Source organism: Salvia splendens, chromosome 9, assembly GCF_004379255.2.
Source record: "Salvia splendens isolate huo1 chromosome 9, SspV2, whole genome shotgun sequence".
Lineage (NCBI taxonomy): Eukaryota > Viridiplantae > Streptophyta > Magnoliopsida > Lamiales > Lamiaceae > Salvia > Salvia splendens.
This window is the reverse complement of record NC_056040.1, coordinates 24,727,820-24,741,162: the sequence shown is the minus strand read 5'-3', so window position 1 is coordinate 24,741,162 and position 13,343 is coordinate 24,727,820. Positions and strand designations below refer to the sequence as shown.

The window sequence follows — 13,343 nt, the reverse complement described above, 5'->3', positions numbered from 1 at the left end:
TCTCTCGACTCAATTTTTGTGACTTTAGTGAAAAAAAATTAGGAGGGTGATATCCAAATAAATAGTTGAAAATTTTCAAAAAGGAAAACCCTAATACTACTTTTTGTTAATATATGTGTTTGCTAATGTAGGCACTGTGACCGGCTCAAAAATGCAACAAACACATAAGGTTAAACTACTTATTAAAATTTATTGAAGAGTTGGAGGTGCTAATGTCACTTGCTAGCAAAAATACAACTATTAACAACTACTACCACTGAATTAATGTTTCTTTTGTTAAAGGTTTTACAAATTAAGAGAATATACTATCCTCTCTCGACGAAGAAAGATGTACAAAGCTCTTGTTTATAGTAAAGTCGACTTATTTTAATTAGATATCATATCTTAGTTTAGGTAGCCGAGATTTAATCAATGTGGAAATACTACTAATTGAGTTGAATTTGATGAAAATTTGCACAATTATTTTACGTTGATTTTGGTGGAAGTTCAAAATAAAAAATACTACTACTAGCTTATCTGTAATAAGTATTAATCTCAAGCTTATCTTCAAAAAAATTATCTATTCAGTTAAAATTATAGTTCCATCAACTGAGGAATGGAACATGTCTCGAGAATTCTATCAAATTTAAGGCCATTTGATAGTAGAATTTAAGTGGGTAGACTGTTTTATGTATAACATATGGCCAAAATTATTTTATTGATAAGTTACACTTGGAAGGTCGTGTAGTGTAGAAGCATGTTATATTCTCCATACCTATTTTTATTTTCTATTTTTATATCTAAATTTAGGCATAATATTCGTACTATTATTAATCATAAGATACGTAATGAAAATGTCATTACGTGGTTCCTATTACTATTACATTCAACTAAAATGTAGCAATAATGGATTTTATAAATGTAGTGAACATTGATGTAATGACTGGATATCTATAATGACTTCTTTAATAAAGTGTCACAAATTAATTGTAAGAACAATTCATTTTTCTATGGGATATGGCATCTAATATTATGAAACTTTTAAAAACTAAGGTTTTTCCCACGAACTTTAAAATTGACAAATTATATCACGAACTTTACCACGGGTTTGTTTTTTCCCACGAATGAAAAAATTCATGTTATTTTAATAGATTGAAGAACAATTTTGGAAGGTGTGCTTCAAGAAAAACTATCATCAAAGATTGAAAAACTTGAAGCTCTCAAAATTGATGTCGAGAAATTACGAAAAAAAATCCGTGTCATAATATTATTTGTAAGATTTTTTTCATTCGTGGGAAAAAATAAACATAGGATAAAGTTCGTGATATTATTTGCCAATTTTAAAGTTCGTGGGAAAAATCCAACTTTTTGAAAGTTTCATGATATTTAGATGTCAATATCCTTTTTTCTATTAGTGACTAGTGAGTCCTATCTTGCCTTTTTCGTCCGCCCCCCATTAAGAAATCTATTTCACTCTTACCAAATGGTAAGTAGGCCTCATATTCCACCAACTTATTCCACTGATATTTTACTATAAAATTAATATATAAATGGTCGGGACCCATCTTACACTAACTTATAATTCTATCCACTTTTGTTTATAATGTTTAAAACATGTGTCGAAACTAAATATGACTCTTATTAGGGGACGGATGGAGGATGGAGTAAAAGCTAGCAAGGGGAGTGGAATTCTATTTAAGAAACGGGAATTCATGCATCAATCTTGTGATTAGATTGTGAGAGTTGAAAGAGTGTTCTTCATTTTTCAATTTACATTTGTCGTTTATCTTTGATGAGATAATAGAAGAGTACATCTTGTTTTCCCGTGGACGTAGCTGTTACCTAACCATGTAAAGATCTTGTGTCCTTTACATTCTTGTTGCTGCTTCTTTCCTTTCTTTTGCTGTACCTTCATGAACTTTGAGATTGCATCAATTTTCTCATATGTTATTATTTCGACAAATAATAAAATTGACGACGAAATATTAAAGTTGCAACTGTTCAACATTAGCCTTTTCATTATTTTTTTCAACTTAATTTTATTTTGAAACTTAACTTTCAGGCCCTGAATATTACTACTAGTTTATAGCAAATTTTCAATAACAAGAATTTATGCATATTTAAAGTTGTCCTCTTTAAGAATTAAGACAAGAAAAAAATTATAATTAATCTGGAGCAGTTAACTTTTAATAGCATTCTTGTTATAGCATCATTTTTTATTCAAACCAATAAAACAGAATCGAGTTAGCTATGTGATGAATCCGCGAATTTCTGATGTTAGTGAATGCAGGAAAATACAGATCACGACACAAAGAATTTACGTGGTTCGATTTACTGAAGTAAATCTACGTCCACGGGAAGAAAAGAGGGCAGAGTTGTATTGCTTGATCTGTTTTCTACAGCTTACAAATACAAACTTGCTATATGGTGTTTTATCTCTAGAGAGCTTAACCCTTTTCTATCTGATCTAAGTTCTATTTATACATTGAACTAAGATCGTGGCTTGCATCACCACTAATGATGGTTGTGGATGTCGTGGAGGTCCTGCATGTAGCGTAGGTCATGGCCTACGATCGTGGCCTGAGCAGACACCACGTGGTAGTGGGTGTGTTGGAAGTTGTGGAAATCCTGTATGGGTCCACTAACTCCTTGTTCGGTCGAATACTGAGACCGAACTGCTTTGGTTGCCGATCTGAGAGTAGAGCTTGATGCCGACCTGAGAGCAGAGCTTGATTGGTTGGCTTTTGCCGAGCTGTAGGCTGAGGCCGAACTCTTACTGAGACCGAACTGCTTTGGTTGCCGATCTGGGAGCTTGATGCCGACTTGAGAGCAGAGCTTGATTGGTTGGCTTTTACCGAGCTGTAGGCTGAGGCCGAACTCTTTGGTAATGCCGAACTCATACTCTTCCTTGGGCTTTGGGCTGATGGGCCGTTGGTGCTGTTGGGCTTGTTTAGTCCGTACCCCATCACTACCCCCCCCGAAAGACGAAGTGAATCACTTCGGCGAAGCGAGTCACTTCGGCATTCTGGATAAAGGTACGGGGGAGGCTGACGTCAGGGGACGTGCCTTGCACGTGACTGCATTAAATGCGACAGTAAAATCCGGCCGTTGAATCCCGAAAAGGTGGGATTCGAAACGGTGCGACGATTTTGAAATCTTCGCCGAATCTGATAAATACCTCCTTTCTTCATCATTGAAGCACTTTTGCGACTGCTTCTTCTGCACTCTATCTCCTTTGCGTAAAAATTTCCTTCCGCTTTCAAGAATTTCTTCAGAATTTCTTCAGATTTTGCAAAGAGTAAGAACCATGTCTTCTTCTTCTTCTTCCGAGTTAGGTAGCGGTAGGAAAGGGGGCAAGGGGTCTTCTAGCCGGAAAGAGTCCGAAGAGAAGACTGTAGAATACTTTCACAGCGTCTTGAGTAAGGACACCGTGATATCTCTACACGAAAAATATCTTCTTCCCGGGGGGAAGGCGGTGGTTCCCGACGATGATCATAGGGCTAACGACCCGCCGGAGGGTTATGCCACCGTTTACGAAGCCTGCTTAGAATGCGGGCTTCGTTTCCCTCTTCCCCCACCTTTTGTAGAGCTTCTTGATTTTTTTCAACTCCCTTTAGGTCAGGTGACTCCGAATTCTTGGAGGCACTTGTCGGCTTTTGCTGCCGAACTCCGTAGGCTAGATAAGGATCTGTCTCTGCGGGCAATCCTTAATTTTTTCCAATTTAAAAGGAAGGGATCTTGGTTTTACTTGATCCCCTTACAGCCTTTTAGGGCATTCTGCAAAACCAAGTGGCCGAAATGGCAAAACCGCTTCTTTTTTTATAATAGGACAGCGGCTCCGGGCTTCCCCTGGAGAGGGCCGAAGTCCGTGATTCCTCATCCTCGGTTAGAACCGTTGGCCGAGCTCGAGGGCGAGCTCAATAAGATTCCTATGATTAGGAAACCATACTCGGAAACTGAGCTCGTCAAGGGCGACCTCGTGTTCAATATCTCGTCTTCGGACGAAGAAACTGAGGGTGAGGATTTCTTTTTTATGCTTTACTGCTTTAGCAGCGAAAACTAACCTTGTTTCCTTGCTTTTTGGCAGTGTACATGCTGAATAAGGCTAGCCGCAAATCTTCGGAGTCCAAGGAGCCGGAGAGGCCGAAAACCACCAGCTCGGCGTCTGATGCCGAGAGGACTCCGAAAAGGCAAAAAACCTCTTCGGATCCGAAGAAGCCGGAGTCGACTTCGGCAAAGGGGAAGGGGAAGGCCCAGAAGCCCCCGAGAGCGCCAGAGAAAGACGTGGTCTTGGCGCCTCCTTCGGAACATATCTGTGAGCCGTTTTTATGGCCCACGGACTTCGCCGAGGTGAATTCTCTTCTTGATTTTCTGACCTTGCTTTTTTCCTGTATTTTTTGTGGCCCCTTTGTTGACTTTTTTCTTTATCCATTTTCAGAGGAACGATATGCTCTCCAAGCTCGTCGCCGTCGAACTCTCCAAAGCGTCCAATGACTATGCTGAGATGCAGAGGAAGTTGGCGGCTGCTTGTCATCGGGCCGAACAGGCTGAGGCTAACTTTGAGAAGGCCAGAGCTGCTAGGATTTCGGCCCAGGATGAAGCTCAGTTTGCCAAAAACCAGCTCGTCATCCAGCGAGAGCAGACGAAACGGAGGGATGCTGCCGCCGTGGCTGCCCAGGGGGAGGCTCTCCGTGTTTACACGGAGAAACTCTTTTTGAGCAGCCAGTTCTCGGCTTTTGTCGGTAGTCTGGTAAGGCTAATTACCGATAAGGGCGAGCAGGGGGCCGACGTCGTGCTGCCTCTGTACAGCCGAGAGATAGCAGCTCGGCTTCAGAATCTGCCGCTCCTTGAGGAGCTCGCTTCATCCTCGGTCCTGCTTTCTGCAGACCGAGTCCGGAGTTGTCGAGCTGATCGGGACGAGAACCTGGAGGCTATCTTTGCCTCCGTGGGGCCCGTTTCACCCGCTTCGACTTACAACGGAGAGGGTGAGGCCGAGCCGCTGGAGCCGGAGGCCGAAGTCGAGCGGGCCGGGCATCCGGAGAAGGAAGCCGATCAGGAGGCGGAGGCGAGGCCGGCAGGATGCGAGGCCGAGGCTGAGGTAGCTCAGGAAAAAGGAGCTGAACCAGACCGAGGAGCCGGAGACGAAGCTGGCGGAGTATGATTTCGTCTCCCTTCTCTTAGTCTAGTTTTCTTCCTTGTAAAATGGCCTTGAAGCCCTCCTAGTGTAAAAAAATTTTCCTTGTGGATGAAAAATTCTCTACACTTGTCTTCGTATAGCTTTTCGTACTCGCCTTTATTCCTTGTTGTATTTTACTATCTGCTCGGTATAGCTGCCGAACTAACATAGCTGCTTTGCACTCAAGGAGATGGAGATACTTCACTGGAAACGGCTGTACTCTTCGGCTTTAGACGAAGCTGAGAAAAGAGCTATAGCCGATCAGACGAAGAATGACGAGCTTCTGGCTCGTTTAGTGGAGCTGGAGGCCGATAATAAGGACTTAGAGTCCGATAAGAATGATCTGGAGGCCGAGCTGAATACGACCATTGCTGAGAGGACTGCGTACGAGGATTACATCCGTGTGCGCGGGGGAATGACCATATCAGATGTTCAGAGTCGAGTTGACGAACTGTGGGAGGAATATCATGTACTCCGGAGGAACAATGCGCTGGAGAGCTCGGCTTGCCAACAAGTCGTGAAATCATTGCGGCGCTGGGCTTCTCGGTACGACATAGTTCTTTCCCGGCGTCCCTCAATTGAGAGATTCCTCAGGCATTTCCCGCCAACAGATGCTAGTACTCCAGCTCAAACCTCTGATTCACTTGCTCAAAACCCTACTCCAAGTCAGCAACGAACTCAGGGACAACCGGAGACGTCAAGTCGAGGACGGACTGAAGTTCGCAGAGGAGTTGTGGTTATGAGTGAGCAAGATCGGCAAATGCTTCGTGAAGAGACTCTTCGCCGCCGAGGTGCTAGGACTTCCCGGGCTCAGAGAAGAGGTGGCAGGTCGATTAGAGCATCTCGTCGACCTGCTTATTCTGCGGCTGCCTGGAGCGCCCGAACTCAGCTTCACGAGGATTTTGTGAATAGATGGCTCAACTTTAGCAACCCTGGACAGTAGAATAGTCCTTTGTAATAGCGTAACGCCATCTCGTAGGGTAGCGGAGTTGTGTGCCGAACAAGATTTGAAAAATGAAATTTTGTTTTCGCTTCTAACACTCTGTATTTACAGCTTAGCGAAAAAATTTCATCGTACTTGTCCTCGGTCTTATGAAGTAAACTTCTTTGACCGGACTTGGTCCTTGGTCTTATGAGGTAAACTTCTTTGACCGGACTTGGTCCTTGGTCTGATGAAATAAACATCTTTGACCGGACTCGTCTTTGGTCTGATGAAATAAACATCTTTGACCGGACTCGTCTTTGGTCTGATGAAATAAACATCTTTGACCGGACTCGTCTTTGGTCTGATTAAATAAACATCTTTGACCGGACTCGTCTTTGGTCTGATGAAATAAACATCTTTGACCGGACTAGTCTTTGGTCTGATGAAATAAACATCTTTGACCGGACTCGTCTTTGGTCTGATGAAATAAACATCTTTGACCGGACTCGTCTTTGGTCTGATGAAATAAACATCTTTGACCGGACTCGTCTTTGGTCTGATGAAATAAACATCTTTGACCGGACTCGTCTTTGGTCTGATGAAATAAACATCTTTGACCGGACTCGTCTTTGGTCTGATGAAATAAACATCTTTGACCGGACTCGTCTTTGGTCTGATGAAATAAACATCTTTGACCGGACTCGTCTTTGGTCTGATGAAATAAACATCTTTGACCGGACTCGTCTTTGGTCTGATGAAATAAACATCTCTGACCGGACTTGGTTTGCGTTCTAATTTGGCGATTTTTGTCGCCGGGATCGAACTTTCCCTTGTCCTAATTCGGCGAGTTTTATCGCGTGGATCGGACTTTCCCAGTTAACCGAAGTGGTCTTATGCAGTAAACCTCTTTGACTAGACATGGTCGTCCTCGGTCTTATAAGGTAAACTTCTTTGACCGAACTTGGTCGTCCTAATTCGGCGAGGTTTATCGCGTGGATCGGACTTTCCCTTATTGCAGTTCGTTTCAGACGAAGTGCTTATTTCTTAAGCCGAATTGTGGTCTTGTATCTTCCTGAGAAGCTTGGACTCTCAATCGTTGGCTTATTGCAGTTCGTTTCAGACGAACTGCTTGTTTAAGCTGAATTGTGGTCTTGTATCCTCTTTAGAAGCTTTGACTTCACAATCGTTGGCTTATTGCAGTTCGTTTCAGACGAACTGCTTGTTTAAGCTGAATTGTGGTCTTGTATCCTCTTTAGAAGCTTTGACTCACAATCGTTGGCTTGTATATGTTCTAAGAAGGGGATCAGCCTTCGAAGAACAAGATACCTCAGTAACATTTGTAAGAGACGACACGCACAGAGACAGACAAAACACACAGACAAAACGCACAGAGACAAACAAAGACCAAGCAAACCAAAGAAAGCACATTGACCGAACAGGACTCAAGACTGACTGGACTGTCTCTTACAAATGGAACTTTTTGAGGTTGGAAACGTACCATGTTCGGGGTACTTGTGCTCCTGACACGTGAGTCAATTTGTAAGACCCTTTGCCGAGGACTTCTGACACCCGATATGGACCTTCCCATGTGGGTTCGAGTTCGCCCAGCTTTTCTGCTCGGCTTACTTCGTTGTTTCTCAAGACGAGATCTCCCACTTGAAATTGCAGCTTTTTCACCCTTTGGTTATAATACCGGGCTACTTGCTCCTTGTACTTGGCTGCTTTTATGCAGGCCAATTCTCTTCTTTCTTCGGCAAGATCTAGTTCGGCTCCCAGTCCGTCACCATTCACTTCTGAGGAGAAATGGAGGTCGGGGACTGGGTATGCCGATCTCAACCGGAATCACGGCTTCAGTGCCGTACACCATCGAGTTCGGCTCTGGTGTGACTTCGGTCATTTCGTCTGCCTCTGACTCCGGTTGCTGTGATCGCTATGCTTGATGGTGCCGATCTGATTGCTCGGCACTTTTAAGCGCAATCTGCAAACACTCTTGCTCTTTTTTGATCACCTCGGATGACCGCTATCCCTCCTTTAGTGGGGAAGGTGTTCGGCGAGGATGCCTCTGATCGCTATGATCGGGCTTCTTTTCGTCTCCTCTAGATGAGCTGTCTAAAGACCGTTTTCGACGGTCTGCCTCATCGGCTCGGGAGAACTGGTCCGCAATGTCCCACATCTCTTGAGCTGTTTGCGGACTGCATTCCACGAGCTTTCTGTAGAGAGCTCCGGGCAGGATTCCATTTTGGAATGCCGAAATGACAAGTAGATCATTGAGATTATCTACTTGTAGGCATTCCTTATGGAATCTCGTCAGGAAGTCGCTGATCTTTTCGTCGCGACCTTGACGTATAGAAAGCAGCTGAGCCGAAGTAATCCGGGCTTCCGCTTTCTGAAAGAACCTCCTGCTGGCGTTCCCGATGAGCAGCTCGGGGAACAGCTTGCACATATGGACCTCATTGAGACCCTGGTTCGCCATATTATACTGATAGCGTCCCAGGAAGTCATGAGGATCCACCAACCCGTCATAAGTCATTGACGGAGTTCGGTAGTTCTGTGGCAAGGGAGTTCGGGTGATATCGTCCGAGAACGGAGTCTTCAATACTCCGTACATGGCGAACCCGACACCTCTTCGGTATGGAGGAGATGGAGTTCTCCTGTGATTCCGGTACCGAGGAGGAACAGGAACATGTCGGGGTTGAGGATTCTTCTTCCTGGAAGACACGGCACTACTGCGGTAGCGACTTTCATGTCTGGATGAGGAAGGAGAATCCACCGTTTTCGTCTTCGGCTCTTGGCTCTTTTGCAGGAAGGCTAAGAACTCATCCTGCTTCTCAGCCAAGAACAGCTTGACAGCCTCATTCAAATCAGGCTGCTGGGAAGACTCGGTGTGTGGACCTTTTGAGCGGCTTGTTCCTTCATCGTGAAAACTGGAAGTAGCTGTATCCCGAGGCTGTTTTCCGGACCTGCGGGCTGGACTAGCTTCCTCATGGTTTTCACGAACGGTATTACGGGTAGTGTGTGATCTGGTATGCATTTTTTTGGGGTGGAAAAAGGGTCAAAAATTCGCTTATCACAAATTTGGTTCTCTGCTTCCCACAGACGGCGCCAGTGATGAATCCGCGAATTTCTGATGTTAGTGAATGCAGGAAAATACAGATCACGACACAAAGAATTTACGTGGTTCGATTTACTGAAGTAAATCTACGTCCACGGGAAGAAAAGAGGGATGAGTTGTATTGCTTGATCTGTTTTCTACAGCTTACAAATACAAACTTGCTATATGGTGTTTTATCTCTAGAGAGCTTAACCCTCTTCTATCAGATCTAAGTTCTATTTATATATTGAACTGAGATCGTGGCTTGCATCACCACTAATGATGGTTGTGGATGTCGTGGAGGTCCTGCATGTAGCGTAGGTCATGGCCTACGATCGTGGCCTGAGCAGACACCACGTGGTAGTGGGTGTGTTGGAAGTTGTGGAAATCCTGTATGGGTCCACTAACTCCTTGTTCGGTCGAATACTGAGACCGAACTGCTTTGGTTGCCGATCTGAGAGTAGAGCTTGATGCCGACCTGAGAGCAGAGCTTGATTGGTTGGCTTTTGCCGAGCTGTAGGCTGAGGCCGAACTCTTACTGAGACCGAACTGCTTTGGTTGCCGATCTGGGAGCTTGATGCCGACTTGAGAGCAGAGCTTGATTGGTTGGCTTTTACCGAGCTGTAGGCTGAGGCCGAACTCTTTGGTAATGCCGAACTCATACTCTTCCTTGGGCTTTGGGCTGATGGGCCGTTGGTGCTGTTGGGCTTGTTTAGTCCGTACCCCATCACTATGAATGATCAATGAGGAATCATGATTCATTAACGTGAGTTTGTGATGACAATTTCAAATGAACGATAAACAATCAAGAAACTGAAGATATTACTATATACACAATTCATTCACAAGTAGTTCTGCATAAAAATAAAACCACAAATGTGGATTATTGATTTCTCCAATCAATCTATAAGTCTTTTTTATACCTTTTTCTGCACATCATCTCGAGCAACGATGAGCTCTACTAGCTGATCAGCATCCCCGGCATCGGTCGGCACCAAAATGTCATCCTCCGTCGTGAAATCATACCGCTGCCCAACGGCTCGGAGGAGCTGGTACACTTCAAACATGGTAGGCCTCTCTTTCGGGTTCGTCGGAAGCACGCAGCTGCACGCGATTTTCAGAAACTGGAAAAGCTCGTTGTCGAAACCTTTTCCGGCCAAGGATTCATCGATGGCGTAGTGAAGCCTAGATGATGCGGATAGTTCCGAGATCCAGTCGACCAGGCTGCCCCTGAAGCTCTCCGGGGCTCTGCCCACGTGCGTCGCTTTTTCGCCCGTCACCAACTCCAGCAGCACGACTCCAAAGCTGTAGACGTCCCCCTTGGGGGTGGCCATCAGCGTTCTTGCGTATTCAGGAGCAACGTACCCCAAATCTCCGAATTCGCCATTCACAAACGTGCTCAGGTGTGTGTCGATGGGATTCATGAGCCTAGCTAGCCCGAAATCAGATATCCTTGGCTCGTAGTCTGCATCGAGCAAGATGCACTGCGAGCTGACGTTCCGGTGGATGATGCGCGGATTGCACGAGTGGTGGAGGTACGCAAATCCCTTTGCGGCCTTTATCCCTATCTTGAGACGAAGTGGCCAGTCCATGACTCTGGCGCCTTCGTTCACGGGATGTAGCATGTCGTGAAGGGAGCCGTTCGGGATGTTCTTATAAACCAAGAGGCGCTCGTTCTTCGTAAGGCAAAAGCCAAGCAGGGGAACCAAGTTCCGGTGCTTGATGTTTCCTAGCGTCGCCATCTCTGCTGCGAACTCGTTCTCCGAGTGTTGAGTGTCCTGCAGCCTCTTCACCATAAGCGAGGTCCCGTCTTCCAGAACTGCCTTGTACACCGTCCCGGTTCGTCCCGACCAAATAATATTCTCATTGCTGAAGTCATTTGTGGCCTTCATCAGATCTTTCAAATTCATCTTCGAAACAGATTTCTCAAACATTGATAGCTGAAAACAGAAACAATCACAAGTTAAGGGGTTAATTGCTTCTTATAAAATCATGTGCTTTGCTCATTGTTTGATTTTTACATTGAACTTTCTAGGGCGCGTTATAATGCTAATTTTTCTTAAATTGCTAACTTGCTAACTCATTAACGTAGTGTATTAAAAATGTCAACACGCATATTAATTTAATGTTTGGGTTGACATTTGAAATATACTGAGTTAGCAACTTAAGAAAGTTTGCAAACGATCTGACCTCTGCCTGAACTTTCTAGTTTGATGAGTTTAGAAGCAATTAACAAGTGTGTAGTTTTGAGATAGCAAGCACAGTGTACTTGCCTTGATGCGTTTCGCGCCCTTGATGCTCGTGGCCCATTTGTTGCCGAGAGGATCGTCTTCCTTCTTCCTGCGCGACATCCTACGCATATACAAGAACAAACCAATGGCGCAACCGAGAGCTGCAACAGTCACGCCACCAACTGCTCCTCCAACAATCGCAGAAGCATGAGATTTAACCGAACCGCCACTACAACGAGACAATGGCTTCCCACACAGACCTGCATTTCCATCATAGCTCTCAGCAGGAAAACTGGCATTCACAAATTGCGGAATAGGACCAGTCAACTGGTTTTTCGCAACACTAAATGTCTTGATCCGGTCAAGCAGACCAATCCGTGGTGGAATCTGGCCCGTCAACTGGTTGTTTTCGAGCTTAAGCACGTTCAGAAAGCTGCAGTTTGAGATATCGACAGGTATTTCTCCGGAAAACTGGTTGGAGGAGAGGTCAAGTATAGTTATGAAGCGGATTATACTAGAGATGTTGTGCGGGATGTTGCCACGGATGCTGTTGCTAGAAAGGTCGAGGCCAGTCATGGAAGTGCAACCTGCAATGCCTAGTGGGAATTCGCCCTTGAGGCCCATGTCCGACAGCCGGATATTCAACACCTTGTTATCATCCTCGTGCCAGCACTCAATCCCGGTGAACTTGCAGATTGACCTCTGGGAACTGTTGTCGAAAATCCACGATGCTAGGTAGTTGTTAGGGTCTTCCAACGAGCTCTGTATCGATTTCAGGCACTCGATATCAGAGGGAGTGGCGTGACGAGGGACGAGCAACCAAACAACGATAGTAACGAGAGCAGAGGCTGCCCTAAAACCGGACACCATACTTGTCGATTACAACGTCGAAAGACCAAAGAACATAACTCAACTCAAGATTGTTGGTACATACTTAACTTCCTGAAACATCAAAAGGTCGAAAAATAGTCTCGTTTTGTCATTTTGAGATGTCGACAGAAATAGTCTGATTTTTAAAAAAAGGAAAGTTTCTCTCTCACACTTTCTCCACTTTTTCTCTCTCTCGTACTTTACCCACTTTTTCTACATATCTCTCTTACTTTACCCGCATTTTCTCCTTCTGTCTCTTACTTTACCAATTTCACATTAAAACCCGTGTATAATAAAACACTTTCTTTTTAATCAAAAGATCAAACACTAAACACAGACAAAGAAACTACCCTTAACAAATTTCAAGCATAAATATGAAAAAACAAATTACAGAAACAAGTAGAAACTTCAAAACTCCACAATTCATGGAATCAAAGCGATCACATAACAAATATCTACCTAAATCATCTACGTCAACAAACGAAATGGGAAAAACCCAAAATCTAATGTAAAGAAAAGGAATTTACCCAATCCTAATCTTCAAGACAAAGGTGAAAATATGTTTACAATATGAACCAAAAGCTATCCAAGAAAGCAATAAGCAAGAGATGGAATTGTTACCTTTAGGAAGAGTGAAAGTTGGAACTTCTGTTCCAAATGAAGACTTCGAGAGTATAATGGAACGACTATTAATCTTCCACCATTTCTTTTATTCACTTTTTTCCTTTCTTTTCTTTGTTAGCCTTTTTTGCTGATTAAATGGGTTTTGCTTTTTTGGCAATTTCGAGTGAAGACTGTTACTCTCAAATAGAGAGCTGAAGACTGGACTCAAAAGAGATGAACAAGTGTGACTACAAGGAAAAAAAATGGGGAGACTAAAACGATCACAAAGAGTCAAAGACTCAAATTTCTATACTAGTCTTTTTTTCATTCCGTCGGAAGAGGAAAATTTAGTACTTTCTCACTCTTTAATACATCACGTCAGCGGTTCATAAAAAATAGTCTCATTTTGATATTATGAAATATCCAAAAAAATAGTCATATTTCTAAAAATGAAAATTTTTTCTTTCA

General features: G+C 43.9%; 1 protein-coding gene across 3 annotated transcripts; it reads right to left on the bottom strand.

The window, feature by feature from the left end:
* Positions 1-9,962: 9,962 nt before the first annotated feature.
* On the bottom strand, positions 9,963-13,134 carry LOC121746766 (probably inactive leucine-rich repeat receptor-like protein kinase At5g48380). Of its 3 annotated transcripts, none has more exons than XM_042140694.1 (3): positions 12,894-13,134; positions 11,445-12,344; positions 9,963-11,111 (listed from the first exon to the last, which is right to left on the bottom strand). In XM_042140694.1, the coding sequence occupies exons 2-3, from the start codon at positions 12,270-12,272 to the stop codon at positions 10,089-10,091; spliced, it is 1,851 nt and encodes a 616-aa protein (XP_041996628.1). In that variant the 5' UTR covers positions 12,273-12,344; positions 12,894-13,134; the 3' UTR covers positions 9,963-10,088. The 3 variants fall into 3 exon arrangements, with proteins under 3 accessions (XP_041996628.1, XP_041996629.1, XP_041996630.1); XM_042140695.1 differs by having other exon boundaries at positions 11,445-12,255; XM_042140696.1 differs by having other exon boundaries at positions 11,445-12,164.
* Positions 13,135-13,343: the final 209 nt, after the last annotated feature.